At 42.9% G+C, this 17,204-nt stretch overlaps 1 protein-coding gene and 1 pseudogene across 10 annotated transcripts in view; both read left to right on the forward strand.

Annotated features, from left to right (window-relative positions):
• PTPRA (protein tyrosine phosphatase receptor type A) overlaps nucleotides 1-17,204 on the forward strand; it is a 164,554-nt gene that overhangs the window by 124,103 nt on the left and 23,247 nt on the right. For all 10 annotated transcript variants that reach the window (XM_057700859.1, XM_057700861.1, XM_057700862.1 and 7 more), the window contains 4 exons: nucleotides 1,782-1,872; nucleotides 3,127-3,203; nucleotides 11,453-11,489; nucleotides 16,697-16,794. In XM_057700859.1, the coding sequence (XP_057556842.1) occupies nucleotides 1,782-1,872; nucleotides 3,127-3,203; nucleotides 11,453-11,489; nucleotides 16,697-16,794 (303 nt within the window). The remainder of the gene's footprint in view (nucleotides 1-1,781; nucleotides 1,873-3,126; nucleotides 3,204-11,452; nucleotides 11,490-16,696; nucleotides 16,795-17,204) is intronic.
• LOC130832980 (proline-rich protein 13-like) lies at nucleotides 6,746-7,844 on the forward strand (annotated as a pseudogene).

Genomic DNA, 17,204 nt, shown 5'->3' on the forward strand with positions numbered 1-17,204 from the left:
CATCTCTAAATCTAGTCATTCTAACTTCATACTATATCTCAAATGCATCTATTTCCTTATACCATCATCTTTCCACGTTCTGTACTTGCCTTCCAGCCCATTTTCCATGTAGCAGCCAGAGTGATTCTTTAACATGTAAAGTGGATTGCAGTTTAAAAACCTTGAATGGTTTCCTCATGCACTTAAAATTCAAACCTCTTATTCAAGGACCTGTTTGGAAATAAATGATCTAACCCTTGTCAGACTCATCTCCTCCCACTTCCTCTTGCCGTCCCCACCAGCCCCACTTTCTGCATAGCACCCTCACTGACACTCTATTTCCTCACACAGACCAAGCCTTCTCCTGCCTCTGGGTCATCGCACATGCTGTTCTCTGCCTGCAGTACTATTTTCCATACACATCCTTCCTCAGAGAGATGTACCCTTCATCTGTACTGGGATATTTCTTGGGCTTTCTGATACTTCCTCTAATAATATTCTGTTCTTTCATTGCATTTATCATGATATATAATTTTATATTTATTTGTTTTGCTTATTTAATACCTGTCTTTCACCCACAAGTTTGCGTTGTTCATGAGAGCAAGAACTGTGTATATGATTGATTCACCACTGTTTGCTCTGTACCTAACCCAGTACCTAATAGGTACACATTATGTATTTTTTGAAAGAACAAATAAAAAGTAATACAGGAACCATAATTTACTTAACTGTTCCCCTACTGCTGAATACTAAGGTTTTTTTCATTTTGGGGTCATTCTAAATAATGATGAAGTAAATAATTTGAACATAGAGATTTTTATTTATTTAGGCTAGAATCCAGAGTTGCTAGGCAAAGGGTATGAATATTTTTAAGGCTTGTAAAACATATTTCCAAATCACTTTGTCCAGTCACCTTTCAAATCAGTAGCGTTGTCTAGGTTGTAATTTTAAACTGTTTCTCTTTTTGCTTTCTTAATTTTGAATATATAGAACATAGAAGAAAACAGTTCAAAAAGTAAGGTTAAGCCTCCTACTCCTATAAAACTAATTTATTGAAGGCTTATTCTATGCCAGACATGAGATTATCTTATTTACTCCTTATGTAGCAGATATTATTATCCCAGTTTTATGGGAAATTTTGGCCAATTTGCTCAAGTTCATGCAATCCAGACTGTCTCATGTCAAACCATTTATACTTATTCACATACCACCCAGTACTAGCTAATTGACATTTGCTCCAAAACTGCTGCAGATTCAGTGTCACCTCATCCAAATCCTCTGCTTCCTAACTGCTGCACCCCTGTGAATGCCCTCTCACCACCCACCTGTCCTTGCTCCCTTACCACATGATGCTAGAGGCTGGGCTACCATATCCCCTTGTCAGACCCCTAACTCAGCTGACCATCCAGACCCCTCCTGTGTGGTTTACTCTGAGATGCATCTCAACTTTGCATAGTGGTCAGCATGGGGATAAATGGCCCATCCCTTCAGTTATATCCCCACTCCTGTATACTGGGGTGGTCCTTTTTGACCCAGCATTGTAACAGGCTCCTAACCACATAGTAATCATATAAAAAGTGTACTGTGCTTACAGTAACAGGAAGGGCATTCAAATCCTAAGGAGCTTAGAAGCTATTTAGAAGAGAAGTGCACCCTCTGTATTAGGCTGCGAGTATTCACCTGCACATCTTTTCCCCCCAAGAAAAGGTAGAACTTGCTGCCAGTCAGAGTATGGTGCAGCAGTTTGCATGTTTGGTGTTTATCCCTGTTAATAACTCCTGTAATTTCTCTTAACCTTTCAGGCTCTCCCTGCTTGTCCTATCCAGGCCACCTGTGAAGCTGCCTCCAAGGAGGAGAACAAGGAAAAAAACCGATATGTAAACATCTTGCCTTGTGAGTGTTTATAGGGTTTCTTGGGATGTAACCTGAAACTGCATCTGTAGCCAGATTTTCTGGGGATGGAAAGAATCTTGTGATTGATCATAGGAAGGCTGATAATAAGAATATAGTTAAGACTTTGGGCTGAAAGAGCCTTTACAGCTCCCAGGCAACCCCAGGTGCTCATAAAGTCAGTTGGGGTGCTTGACCAGGTTTTTTGTGGCAGGCCTAAAGTTTCTAGGAGGTTAAGGAGAGCAGTTTCACTAAGACCAGATAGGAAGTGCGTGGTTGTTGTGGGGGTTTTGTTGTTCATTGCAAAGAAATTCCAATTCAGAGTTCTCTTCGTAACTCCTTCCCGGAGTTAGCCATTGCTCATCAGTTTATCTGTAACCTAACAGACATTTTTCTAGGCTAGTGGTCTCCAGAATGGAATATGCATAATCCAGTGGGATGTAAGAGCAAAATGTCTGAACTTTGCTTTCTTTTTATAATTACTTTTTTAAAAAATTCATCCTTTAAAAAATTCCCGGTGTATTTTTGGGTGCCTAATATATTAAAGATCACTGTACTAAGCATTTACAGATACTTATGTCTTCTTATTTGTGTATAAATGTGTGTGTATATATTATATACTTTTAATATAACTGGTATGCTGTATACATTGTTCTGACTCTTTTTTTTTTCCCCCAATATATGTTGGAAAAAAAGTCAGACAAAGATAAAAACCATATGATTTCACTCACGTGGAATCCAAACAAACAAACAAAACAAAACAAAACAAACAAACTAATGGATACAGGGAACAGATTATTGGTTACCAGAGGGGAAGGGGTTGGAGGTGGGTGAAATGGTGGTGGGGGGAGGGGTCTACTGTATGGTGATGGATGGTAGCTAGACTTGTGGTGATCCCTGTAGTTATTACAGATGTTCAACTATAATGCTCTATACCTGAAATGACTATAATATAGAGAAATGTAAAATAAAAACAAAACTAATATATATTGGCAATTGTCAAGAAACAGTATTCACTTTCCTTTTTATCAACTGCTTACTATTCCATGTTATGGATATATCTTAATTTAACTTAGTCCCCTAATGATGGTTGAGATGTGTCCAAATTTTTGCTATTATAAGTAGTGCTTCAGTGACAACTTTATACTTGTGTGTCTCTCTACACATAGTCATAAGATGTCGCAACTGGCCTGGTTGCACTGGGACCAGTGAAAAATAAAATTGGATTTAATTGAAAAAAAAATTTTTTTTTTCTAGATGACCATTCTAGAGTCCATCTAACACCAGTTGAAGGAGTTCCGGATTCTGATTACATCAATGCTTCATTCATCAATGTAAGGAACTTGAGCTTTTCTCATTATTACCTTGACTCTTTAGGAAGAATATTTGTCAAATATTTCAAGTTTTGCCTGAGGAGTCTAATGATTTTAAGAGACTGAAAAAAATTTTTTAACGATCAGATAGTTTAAAATGTATTCTTATGTTTACCTGTCATCATTCCCCAAGTTTTCCCATCCGCAGAAATCTGAAACTAAATGTATACTTTTCTGTAAGAATCAGTGGATCCTTTATTGAGCTTATTCAGATAACTAAGAACAGAAGCACACCTTGTCCTCCAAACAGGACAAGAACATCTGACTCCAGGGAAGTCTCGTTAGTCGTGTCTGCTATGAACTGAGAGAAGAGCTGAAACTGAAAAGAGGTTTTTAGGGGTGATTTAGAGAATGTTTCTAGAAATAGTATGAGGGACTTGAGTATGTTTTATAGGCTGAGGCGAGGGAGCCAGTAAAGAGAGTTTGAAAAGAAGAGAGCTAGAAAGAGCAAAGCTGACCACCAAAGCATGAAGAGAATACTGATGGAATTTGTGCAGCCAGATTCATAGCAGAATTAATCACAATAGCAAAAGCAGCCCATCAGTGGAAGAACGAATAGGTAAAATGGAATATACACATACAATGGAATATTATTTAGCCTAAAAAGGGAAGAAATTCTGACACATGCTACAACATGGATGAACTTTTTTTTATAAAGCTCTTTATTGAGATATAATTGCTTTACACTGTTGTGCCAGTTTTTGCTGTACGACAAAGTGAATCATCTGTATTTATACATATATCCCCACATCCCCTCCCTCCCGTGACTCCCTCCCACCCTCCCTATCCCATCCCTCTAAGAACATGGATGAACTTTGAAAACATTATGATAAGTGAAATAAGCCAGTCACAAAAGGATAAATATTATATAATTCCACGTATATGAGGTACCTAAAGTAGTCAAATTCATTAAGACAGAAAGTAGAATAGTGGTTCCCAGGGGCTAGAGGGAAGGGGGAATAGGGAATTATCATTTAATGGGTACAGCGTTTCAGTTGAGGAAGATGAAAAAGTTTGGAGGTGGATGGTGGTGATGGTTGCCCAACAGTGTGAATAAACTTAATGCCACAGAACTGTACACTTAAAAATGGCTGAAGTGATCAGTTTTATGTTATGTATATTTTACCACAATTATTTAAAAAAGAGTACTGACGGAGAGATTAGCGTTGAACATAAGAAAGGACATTTTTTTCCTCTGAGATAGAAGGTAAAGTAGTATAGAATAGATAGAGGGGGTTTGTAGGTGTGAATAAATCAAGCTGAGAGAACTCATCTGTTTTTTCTAAGAAGTAAAGTCAGTATCTGCTGAAAAGGGGGGGATGGAACTGTGACATGAGAGTACTGAGATTAATAAGAAAATACTGAAGAGGGCATGAAAGAAGCATGTTTAGCTGCACTGAGGACCTACCTAAGATGGAGATCATTGATGTATAGGGGCCTCAGTTGTGTGATTTTCTCTACTTGTACCCTAGGATTGGTGATATGCAGAAAACATGTGGTACTCAGACAGAGGGGCTAAGGAAGTCAGTTGCTGTTTCGGGTAGTCAGCCAAGGGCTTCAGGTTCAGTAGAGAAAGGAAGGGATCAAGGACTAGGTCTCAAGAAATTGAAAGCGCAGTCTTGGGACAAGAAAAGAAGAAAGATGGACGAACAGGAGGCTGTGGCTAGAAAATAGGCTATCAGATGGACTTCAGAAATGCAGCAGTGCAGGCATCCTCATTAGAGTGGACTTGCTGAAATTCCTGTATATATTTTTTTATAAATTTATTTATTTATTTATTTATTTATTTATTGGCTGCATTGGGTCTTCATTGCTGCACACGGGCTCTGTCCAGCTGCAGTGAGCGGGGGTCACCCTTTGCTGTGGTGCGTGGACTTCTCATTGCGGTGGCTTCTCGTTGTGGAGCTCGGGCTTTAGGCACGCAGGGTTCAGTAGTTGTGGTACATGGGCTCAATAGTTGTGGCTCACAGGCTCTAGAGCGCAGGCTCAGTAGTTGTGGCGCTCGAACCCATGTCCCCTGCATTGGCAGGCGGATTCTTACCCACCGCACCACCTGGGAAGCCCGAAACTCCTGTATATGTTCCATAGTGATGTCATATCTTTATAGTTAGAAGGAAAGGAACACTGGTAGAAATGATTGATGTGGTAGGTAAGGAAAATGGAAAAAGGCTAGTGACCAGCTAAGATTCCCAGGGTTTGGATCAAAGATTATAATGAAGAGGATGGGAGGAACAGGTTGAGTTTAACCTTATGGAAGAGTATAGCAATATCAGAATGTTTCCCTCTGCAGGTAACAGAATACTCAACTAAAAGTGGTCTAGACAGGAACATTTATATCTCATATCATCTGAAGGCAGGTGTATAGCAGTTCTAGGGTTGACTGAGTCTGTGACTCAGTGACATCCTTAAGAAACCAGGTGTTTCTGTCTATCTACTTAGATATCTTCAGCCTTTCGGCAGTGTCTCTTGGTCACAAGATGGCTACAGCAGTCCCAAAGATTTCTTATAAACAACAAACAACATAGAGGAAGATGAGGAGGTGGAGAATTTCTATATATGTTTTTCTTTTTATTAGGGAGCATGACCTTTCTCAGAAGCCTCTCCAGTACCATGCCCTCCAGAACCCGCAGCCAGGATTGCATCACATGCTTACACACACTCTCCAGTCACTGGCTAGGACACTGAGAATTATCATGATTTACCCTTCTGAGGCTAAGGAATGGTCACCTTCCAAGCCCGTGGAAGGTAGATGTCCAAACAAAAGCATGGTTTTGATGGCAAGAAAGAAAGGGGAGGAATAGTTTTTGAGTGACAGACACCAGCAGTGTCTGTCACCATAACCAGTTTGGCTTCTTCCCACATTGAAGGTGAAAACAGACAAAAGTAAGTTGGATGATAAGGCTGGTAAGCAAGTAAGATGGGTCTATTCATGGTCATGATAAGCAAGGCACTAGAAGGAAACAAGCCTTCTCCTTTGGCCATGCTTAGTTGGAGCTCACAGTAGGGCATCCTGTAATGCCGTGATGGTTATTGGAGGTTTTTAATAGGTGATGTGAAAGTTTAGGTGAAGAGGGTTAAATTGGAGGCACTTATGAGCTCAGTGAAAGTAGAAAAGCAGGAAAAAGCGTATGGTTAACCATGAGTAATAATCAGGAGTTAAAGAAGATTTAGGTTTATTAAATTAAATCAACATTGTTTGATCACCTGCTGTGTGGTAAGCACTGGGGGTGGGCTCAGAGATTACAGAGATGAGATATGGTCCCTAGTGTGATCTACCTACAGGTAAATCATAACCTTTTGTGTGCAATATGTGTGAAGGAGGTATTGCCAGATCCTTTGGGACTTAGAGAAAGAAACATTCAGCCAACCCGATGATCCAGTAGAGCTGAGTATTGTATTCAAGAGAAGAAAGATGGGCAGAAACTTCAAAGCAAAACGAGAAGTATGAGCAAAGTCGGAGACTGGAAACTTAGTCTTAGTTACAAGGTACAAAATGGGAAGTCATGGGGGATGAGGCTTGGGGGATTGGTAGGAACTCAATCTTAGAAAGCATTGAATGTCAAGTGTGTCTGTTGGAGTGCTTAGTTTCAGATGACAGAATCCACTTTCTGTCTGTTCTTTTAATCAGGAAGGGGTTTGTCATAAGATATTGGGTAGCTTATAGAATCTGTGGGAGAGTCACAAGGTGGTGCTCAGTGAGGAACAGACCAGCCATAGATGTACCCAACTACCCCATACTCTCGTAGTGAAATCCCTGCAAAGGTGCTGCAGGAGAACTCAATGCTTCTGTTGCCATGCTTGCCCAAAGACCAGATCTTCCTAGCACAGTCACCATCTCGCATTACTCACTTCTATCCCAAGTCTTATGTGGGACTGCTAGGAAGAAACTGGGTTCTTGGGCAGAAGAGTTCTGAGCTGCGAGAGTCTAGAGAATTTAGTGTTTAGTTTTTCAGCCTCTATAGAAAGAAAGTCAAGCTAGAAGTGAGTGAGGCTGGATGCTGATTGAGCCACCTTATGGTATCTGCAAATTCTCAGTACAGCTAAGAGTTTTGATTCTAGGCAATGGGATAACATTGAAAGGTGTTAAAGAAAAGGAGTGACATGGCCACAATTGTATATTGATCACTCAGGTTACCGTGTGCAACATGGATTTAGGAAGGGCCCATTGAGGGCTGTTACAGTAGCAGGCTGCAGATTCCTGGACCTGTGGAACCCCAGTGCTGGGCGGCCAGGGTCATATCCACACACCCCTAATGTCGGCTACCCTGGAGGCTGCAATCCTGCTCATCTGCTACCTGCCAACCCTACCTTCCCTCCAGGCCCTTTTCCCATACCCCCTCCCTCACCAGGAGCACCCCAGGGGAGTCTAGCTTTTCCCCCTGGTGGGCCCTGTCATCCTGTGCCACAACCGGGGTATCCAGGATGCCAACCCTCAGGTCCCTAGCCCCCTCCATACCCACCACCCACCCCGGCATGGTAGGACCAAGAATGGTGATGGACAAGAAGATGCAGACAAAAATTAAGAATGCTCATAAAAAGCAGAAACACCACAAGTATGGCAAGCATTCCTCCTCCTCCTCTTCCAGCAGTGACCCTGACTGAATACAGGGCGTGGACCCTTCCCTCAAGTCTCTCCAGTTCTGCTCTCCCATCAAGCTTCAGATGCCGTCTTGTACTGGGGGAAATTAGCCCTCTGTCCCTCTCCTCTCACCCCCACAGTCTGATCCTCACTCTGCTGTTCAGCCCCAGCTGGCTAGGGAAAATGGGAGAAGAACTGCCCTGGGCTAGCAAAGGCCATCTTCTCACTGCTTGGATAGAACTTGTAGCTGATGAGTTTTGTAAGAGAACTGTTTTTTAAAGATGGTGAGATTTGAGCTAAATGCTGAAGACAAGTCTAAGATCTGTAAAATGTGACTTTTTACTTTCTCTTGTAATACTTATGACTGAGGAGATGCTGTGAAATTTTAATTATGGGAAAAAAGAAAACAACCTGTACCTTTCTTCTTAAAAAAAGGAGGAAAAAAAAAAGAGTAATGGGCAATCCACGTGGATGTATCCAGCATAGTTGGGCATTGATCTGAGCTCAGGGGAGAGATTCCAAAGCCATGGCCTTTGAAGTTATTAGAGAGAGAAGAGTGGGACCTGGAGCCCACGAGCCTCTGCTAAGGCACACTGGGCAAGGAGACCAGGAGAGAAGAGCCATCTCAGAGGGCAAGGAGTAAAGCATGGAGAAAGTGTTAGGTGGTCAGCGGGGTTAAGTGCAGATGAGAGATCCAGTGGGAATGTGGGAGCAGATGTGCTTAGGACTTGTTTGTAGGGGCAGACGACAACCTTTGCTGAAGCAACGGAGGCCGTTTGTTGTGGGCTGCCAGTTACACTTACCAAACCCTTGTCTCCTCCCGACATGAATGAGGTGCAGTTTACATAACAGAAATTCAAACATTTAAAATGTAGAATTCAATGATTTTTAGTAAATTTACCAAGTTATGTTGCCATCACTATAATTGTTTTAAAACTTTTTTAATGGCTTTATTGATGTAATTCATATCCCATAATTTTCACCCACTTAAAGTTTACGATTCAGTGGGTTTTAGTATATTCACAGATATGTGCAACTATGACCAATTTTAGAACATTTTCATCACCTCAGAAGAGGAACGCTCTACCTTTTAGCTATTGCCTCCTAGTTTTAGAGCTTTTTGCTCACCCCAGAAAGAACCTTCTTGTCCATATACAGTTACTCCCTATTTCCACTACCGGCAGTCACTTACCAAGCCCTTTTTGCACAGAGAACCAAGGTTACACATGGATCCTGAGGAGAGGTGGCGTCATCAGGCACCATGGAGTGGTGGCAGCAGGCGGGGGGAATGGGATATGTGGTTCGGAAAACACAAAGGTCTGAAAGTGAACCTGACATTGGTAATAGGAAAAGATGAAATAGGCAGCAACATAGATGGCAACTGGGCTTCCCACCTGGAGTCTTAGGAGGGACCAGTTTCCTCACTCACTTTTAGGTGTCTAAGGGTATAGAGTGTCTTTAGAAGTGTTTTGTTTTTGCCTTCAAACTGGTAAGAATATAGGTACCACCTGGAGCCAACTTGGCATTTGACTTTCAGAATCCAAGATATCTCAGGAACCAGGGTGCCACGTTTCATCTTTCCCTTGAACATAACACAAGAAAGATCAGTAGTTTTGCAAGATTCTAGTTACACCTTATTAGTTAAGCAGTGTCACCATATCACTATGTAGGCATATTTTCATGGGGGATATATAGCACACTCCTGGTGAAGATGGAGCAGGAAGCACTTTGGGGCTGGGCCCCCCAACAGTGCTTTTAAGCTAGTCATGACCCACATGCTCCAGTGAGAACTTGGCAGCAACTTCTCCTGGAGCAAGGATATCATATGGCCTAACATACTCTAAGAGCATCTTAGTTTTAATTACAAGTTTAGTGCTATAAGCAGAATGCAGCATCCTGAAAAGGCTTTATCAGTTTCCATCTTCTAGTGATTAAAAACTTTCAGAGAGTGCTTCCTAGGTGGCACAGTGGTTAAGAATCTGCCTGCCATCGCAGGGGACATGGGTTCAATCCCTGCCTTTGGAAGATCCCACATGCTGCGGAGCAACTAAGCCCATGTGCCACAACTATTGAGCCTGAGCTCTAGAGCCCGTGAGCCACAACTATTGAGCCCATGTGCCACAGCTACTGAAGCTCATGCGCCTAGAGCCTGTGCTCCACAACAAGAGAAGCCACGGCAATGAGGAGCCCGTGCACCACAATGAAGAGTAGCCCCCACTCGCCGCAACTAGAGAAACCCTGTGTGCAGCAACAAAGGCCCAACACAGCCAATAAATTAATTAATTAAAAAAACCTTCGGAGAAACTTAAATTCCTCTTCTCAATAAAAGTTTTAACAAGCTGCTTATTGTTAACTCTAAACATGTCCATCTTTTTTTTTTTTTTTTTTTTTTTAATTGGCTGTGTTGGGTCTTTTTTTTGCTGTGCATGGGCTTCCTTTCTAGTTGCGGTGAGTGGGGGCTGCTCTTCATTGTGGTGCGCGGGCTCCTCATTGCCGTGGCTTCTCTTGTTGCGGAGCACGGGCTCTAGGCTCGTGGGCTTCAGTAGTTGCAGCACATGGGCTCAATAGTTGTGGCTTACGGGCTCTAAAGCGCAGGCTCGGTAGTTGTGACACATGGGCTTAGTTGCTCCGCAGCATGTGGGATCTTCCTGGAGCAGGGATCGAACCCATGTCCCCGGCATTGGCAGGCAGATTCTCAACCACTGCGCCGCCTAGGAAGCCCTAAACATGTCCATCTTGAGGCCTAAAGCTTTCTTCAGTGCTAGGAAGCAACACTGCCCTGCCCTTGTTTGAGCTGGAATAGGAAATGGCTTCTCAGGCTCAGCCCCTCCTTTATTCTGCCACCGCCTTGCAGACTTGTATTTCACATCATCACCTTGGTGTGACATGGTGTCCCATCCATGGAGCTGCCTCCCTCATTGCCCATCTTAGTGCCCGAGAGCAGCAGAAGGTGATTTACAGTCCTTAAATCAAATGATTTTTCATTTACCTAGGACTTCTCAGGTGAACACTGCATTTAAACAATGAGGTTAAAAAGATGTATGACTAAACAGTAAGGAAAGTTACTATGTGTCAGTTTTTCAGAGGCTCCTTATCTATTAAGTGACCTCCCCAGGCTCCTTGGCTTCTTTGTTTCTCACTTCCTATAATGGAGAACCCTGTTGGCAAACACTGAGAGCTATTACACCATACCCACAGGCTATTCCCAGAAAACTTTTGCACCTGGGTAAAGCATCATCAAGAAGATAACCCTTTTTCCTTCTTAGTGTGGGCCCAGCCTCACATGCTTCTGACTCGGAGGGTTCCTGTCCATTAACACTAAGACCCAGATTGTCAGCGGCTGAGAGAGCATCAGAACAGGGTCTAGCCTAGGAGTTGTTATTTGGATGTTCTTATACTAGTGTTTGTTAATAATTCACTTTAAGAAGGCTGCCTAGACCATGTAATCTTTGCTTCCTGCTATCCAAAGCTAATCCCATGAAAATTTCTAGAATAGAAATCCTTGTTAATTGCCTGGATGTTTTCACAAGGGAGGCTTTGTAAGCTGGTTGGGGGGTCTATAGAGAATTTCATTCCTTCCATTTCTGGGTTTTCATTTTCTTTTTCTCCTCTACTTCTCCCCCACCCACAGGGCTACCAAGAAAAGAATAAATTCATTGCTGCACAAGGTAAAGTAAGATAATTTTTTACTCTTGGGCTTAACCATGAATGGATTTGGGTTTTTTCTTCCAAATGCTAAACAGATTACTCAGAATGTATTAGCTCTTCTGTAATTATTACCACCTGAAAGAAATATACTCTACCTTGCAGGTTTATAACTAAGGGCCTTCATCTCGATAACTTAGTATCCCAGGGTCCTTTGAAAGAAATTATTTTATATATGTGCCTAAAAAATACTGGAGAAGGCTATACACACAACACAACACAGTCTAATGAGGTTCTCTGCCTTGGGGCCCTTTGGGAACCTTAAATTCAAACCAGGCTGCTCAGAATTTGAATTTGGATTTAATCTCCAAAGAGAATTGGCCACCTCGCAGGTCCAGGCTGACTCATCTCCTTCTCCCACTCATGGGCCTGAGCTCCACTGTTACTCACAGATAAGTGATCTAAGAACTCTCAGAGCAGAGACCCAGTGCCATGGTCCTGTACATGCTCTGCACGTGTTTCCATAGCCTGACATTCTAACAAGTGTCCTCACCTTTGGGATCCTGGCAAAAAAAATCTTGATGTTTGCAACACTAAAAAGTAATTGATGTTATTATGATCCATCAAAGCCCATTTATTTAATCATTCAACAAATACTTATTGAACATTTATTAATATCATGTGCGAGGCACTGGCCTAGGTGATGGGGATATGTAAGGGAATAAAACAGAATATTGAACTGCCGTGATGGTACAGTGGTTAAGAATCCGTCCGCCTATGCAGGGTACATGCGTTCGAGCCCTGCTCAGGGAAGATCCCACATGCCTCAGTGCAACTAAGCCCGTGTGCCACAACTACTGAGCCTGCACTCTAGGGCCCATGAGCCAAAACTACTGAGCCTGAGTACCACAGCTACTGAAGCCCACGTGCCTAAAGCCCATACTCCGCAACAAGAGAAGCCACCTAACTGAGAAGCTAGCATACCGCAGTGAAGAGTAGCCCCCACTTGCTGCAACTAGAGAAAGCCTGCGCAAAGCAATGTAGCCAAAATTAATTAATTAAAAAAAGAAAACAGAATATGGCCTCTGCCTTTTTGGAGTCTTTAGTTGGTAGAGGATAATTTATAGCAAAGTAAACAGAAACTTTGATAAGTGCCTATCCTCTTCAATGTGGTAGCCACTGGCCACATTTTATTTTATTTAAAATTAAATTTGGGGGAGTTCCCTGGTGGTCCAGTGGTTAGGACTTTGCACTTTCACTGCCTAGGGCACGGGCTAAATCTCTGGGCATGGAACTAAGATTCCACAGGCTATGTGACACAGCCAAAAAATAATAAAATTTGCAATTAAATAAAATTAAATTTTAAATTCAGTTCCTCAGTCACACTAGTCACATTTTAAGGCTCAATAGCTACATGTGCTAGAGGCTTCCGTATTAGTGCAGCTGTGAAACATTTCCACCATCACAGAAAGTTCTGTTGGACAGTACTGTGATCATGATAAAATAGGGATAGAGGTAAAATAAGGTGGAGGTGGTGAGGAGAAGCCTTAGATCCTCCTTGCCTTTGCAGTCTCCTGCCGGGGCCTGGCCCTTGCCTAACTGGGCCCCACTTTCCCTCCCTCTGTAGCCATCTGTCAATTCAGGTCCACCCTCCAAGGCCCACCTCAGCTACCACCTACTCAGTGATGATTTGGGCACCAACAACCACATATAATCTCTTCCTCTCTTTGTTTGTCATGGGGTCTTGTTAATGCTAAAATATTTCTTAAATTAAGTTCACCTTTCATTTCCTGATAGGCCTTTTCTCAGACTCACTCCCTCTTGAATTTCTCCACAGTACTTCACACTCCTTGAAACTTTCCTCTATTTCCTGCCATTCAATTCTCTTGATTTTTCTCACTTTTCTAAATATTATTTCTCTAGCTCTTATTCTTCTTTCTGCCCATTAGGTATAGTTTCTTTTAAAAATCACAGATGACTACTTCCTTGAAACTCCATTCTTGTCTTTCACGGCACATTTCTGTCCATTCTTCTGCCTCCCAGGCTTTTTGTTCTGTCTGAACCTGAATAATACTTGAAGATCCCCAGCATTCTGGGTTTGAGCCCTGCTTTACTCCTCCCCCTTTGTATCCTCTTTGAGAGACTTCTTCTAATACCCCCATCTGTTTGACTGGCTGCTGTCTCACTTGAGCTCCGGAACCACATTTTCAAACTAACTTTGTACCCCTCCACTTGAATACCCCCACAGACTCTTTAAATTCAACATCAGAAACTGAAACATGACTCTTCCTCAGCCCCAAAGCTGCTTTATCTCCTGTGTTCTTTGGAGACTGGAATGTAATCTATATTCATGGTGACTGGAATGTAATCTACCGAATCAGCCAAGCCAGATTTGGGATCATCCAGACCTCCTGCCTGTACCTTGCTTTATTTGTTTATCTATTTATTTTATTTTTGGCTGCATTAGGTCTTCGTTGCTGTGCGTGGGCTTTCTCTAGTTGCGGAGAGCAGGGGCGACGCTTTGTTGTGGTGCATGGGCTTCTCATTGCGGTGGCTTCTCCTCTAGAGCACAGGCTCTAGCTGCACGGCTTTTGGTAGTTGTGGCGTGTGGGCTTCAGTAGTTGTGGCTCGCAGGCTCTAGAGCACCGGCTCAGCGTTGTGGCGCGTGGGCTTAGTTGTTCTGAGGCATGTGGGATCTTCGCAGAGCAGGGCTAGAACCCGTGTCCCCTGCTTTGGCAGGCAGATTCTTAATGACTGCGCCACCAGGGAAGCCCTGTCCCTTGCTTTCAATATGACTGGTCCTCTTGTTTCTCTCTCCAAAACCTGCCTTCTCTGACACACTGCCTTATTCTCGTCTCTTCTTCTAGCTCTGCTGCAGTAGCCTACTGATTGATCCCTCTAGGCCCTAGCTTTACTCCTTGCATTCTTTCCACCAGAATGGCCTTTCTTAGTGCAAAACTTTTGTCAGACTCTCTTGAAAATCCCAGAATGATTTTCATTATCTGTAAAACAAGCCTTGCTTAGCCTGGCCTCCACCGCTTTAGATTTAGGTACCTCACCTATCTTTCTAGCTTCATCTTCTAGCTTCCACACACCCTACGCAGTGACCTCACTGAAGTCCTTTCAGTCTCTGGATGTCTCATGCTCTTACTTGCTGCTAGTCCCCTGCACCTCTGCCTGTAGGACCTCTTCTCCCTATGCCTCCTTTCTAGACTCCCATCTACTTTATCTATCCTAACATATGGCTCAAATGTCACCTCCTCCAGGAGATTTTCCTGACCTTGCCAGGCAGTGAAACAGTTCCCCCTCAGTACATCTTTCTTTTCTTTCTTTTTTTTTTATAAATTTGTTTATTTATTTTATTTATTTATTGGCTGCGTTGGGTCTTCGTTGTTGCACATGGGCTTTCTCTAGTTGCTGAGGGGGAGGCTACTCTTCATTGTGGTGCGCAGGCTCCTCATTGTAGTGGTTTCTCTTGTTGTGGAGCACGAGCTCCAGGCGCGTGGGCTTCAATACTTGCAGCACATGGGCTCAGTAGTTGTGGCTCACGGGGTCTAGAGCACAGGCTCAATAGTTGTGGCACACGGGCTTAGTTGCTCCGTGGCATGTGGGATCTTCCCAGGGCAGGGCTCGAATCCTTGTCCCCTGCATCGGCAGGTGGATTCTTTACCACTGTGCCACCTAGGAAGTCCCTCAGTACATCTTTTTTGTATGTGTGTGTCCATTTCTATCGTTATTTCTTTTTCTTTCTTTCTTTCTTTTTTTTGAAGACTATTTATTTATTTATTTATTTATTTATTTATTTATTTATTTTTGGCTGCATTGGGTCTTTGTTGCTGCACCCAGGCTTTCTCTAGTTGTGGCGAGCAGGGGCTACTTTCGCTGCGGTGTGCAGGCTTCTCATTGCAGTAGCTTCTCTTGTTTCAGAGCACAGGTTCTAGGTGCGCAGTCTTCGGTAGTTGCAGCACGTGGGCTCAGTAGTTGTGGTGCAAGGGCTTAGTTGTTCCATGGCATGTGGGATCTTCCCAGACCAGGGATCGAACCCGTGTCCCCTGCATTGGCAGGTGGATTCTTAACCACTGCACCACGAGTGAAGTCCCTGTTTTTCTTTTTAATACTTTTCTTTTACCAAAGGGAATACAAAGTTTAAGAAAGTCAAAAGACATTACAAGGTCTATAAAAACAAAGTTCCTCCCTCCTTTCAGCTACACTTTTTTAGTCTAAAGCAATCATTTTTATCTGTTGACTTCTTATTATAGAGAAGTCATTTAATCCTCTTACAAACTACCTCACACTCAGACAGACATGTCCCTTTTCCGCATTCTCCCAGTGGAGTTAAATCACAGTTTGGGTGAAGATAATACTTGTTATTTACGTTCTTATTACTATGCCAATATTATTTACAGCTAAAGCACATAATATTATGTGATTTTTTTGGTACAGTTTTTGGTTTTCCTCTTTCCCAAGAGTTAATAATTGCCTTTTTTCCTTATTCACTTCGTTTTTTATATACCTAGCACTCTTATATACCCCCAAACTCTTTGCTAGAAGTATGTATTTTCTCTTGGTACCCTCAGATACATGAGGTTTAAATTTTTAGTTCAATTTATCATCTTGGGATCCTTCTAGACCCTTCTTCCTTTAGTTCCATGCTGGATTGATTGCCCTCTAGCCTCTGGCAAAGTAATTATCCTGAGCCTTCCCTTACCAACACCCGGAGAATTCTGTTAGTCTCTCTCCTGTGTCAGATCCCACTTTTTTCTTTGTGCCCTTCTAGTGGCTTTCTGGAAAAGGCTGTGTGGGAGGTAAATTTTAAATTTCAGCCTAAGCAATTTACCCAGCCTCTCTGGCCACCTCAGAGCATGGTAAGAAGGAGTAAATGAGATATAAAGCACATAGCTCACTACCTCGCCCATAACATAGGTATTCAGTAGGAGACATAATTTCTAATCCTCAACTATAGTATCCTTGGGAAACACTGTTCATGTTCTCTTTTTTTATTTTAACAACCTCACATCCCCACTTCACCTCCTAGTGAAGTGCCTGGCACATACGTGGTGGATGCACAGGAGATGTTCGGTTAGTAGGTAGGTGGATGAGTAGATGGATTATATATTTAGCTGGGGACATGTGGGCACAGGCTTCCAAAGTCAGGAATGAATGTTCCCAATTTCCCAGCATCTTTCTTCCTCTTGGTGTGTGTTCTCATCTTTGCTATTGGCTACTATAGGACCAAAAGAAGAAACAGTGAATGATTTCTGGAGGATGATCTGGGAACAAAACACAGCCACCATCGTCATGGTGACCAATCTGAAGGAAAGAAAGGAGGTGAGTGGAGAAATTAGATAGAATGCCCCCTGATATAGGCATGACCAACAGAGGGACTGCTTTGCTGGAGTTCTGTGTTTGAGCCTAGGCTGTCCACCCTTTGTGACTCCTGTGCCAGTCATTCATCCAGACAGAACCCAGGCCAATGTGCCTACTACACTTTCCTGTGGCCTGGAAGCCTCTCATGAACTCAGGGGTATACCCAGGGCACACACTGTGTCTGGTGACCAAACAGCTCACCTAAGATCCAGAACAACCGGGAAGAAAGACTTGGGCCATTAGACAAGGAAAAGCCACAGTAAGGCTTCTCTAGTCCCTCACTCCCCTGGGTTTTTTGTTTTTGTTTTTGTCCTTCCTCCCAAGTCAGCAGAGGGAACTGTATGAACTGAGACCCTGCAGGGCACAAGGAA

This window comes from Hippopotamus amphibius, chromosome 12 (genome assembly GCF_030028045.1).
Source record: "Hippopotamus amphibius kiboko isolate mHipAmp2 chromosome 12, mHipAmp2.hap2, whole genome shotgun sequence".
NCBI classification, from domain to species: Eukaryota; Metazoa; Chordata; class Mammalia; order Artiodactyla; family Hippopotamidae; genus Hippopotamus; species Hippopotamus amphibius.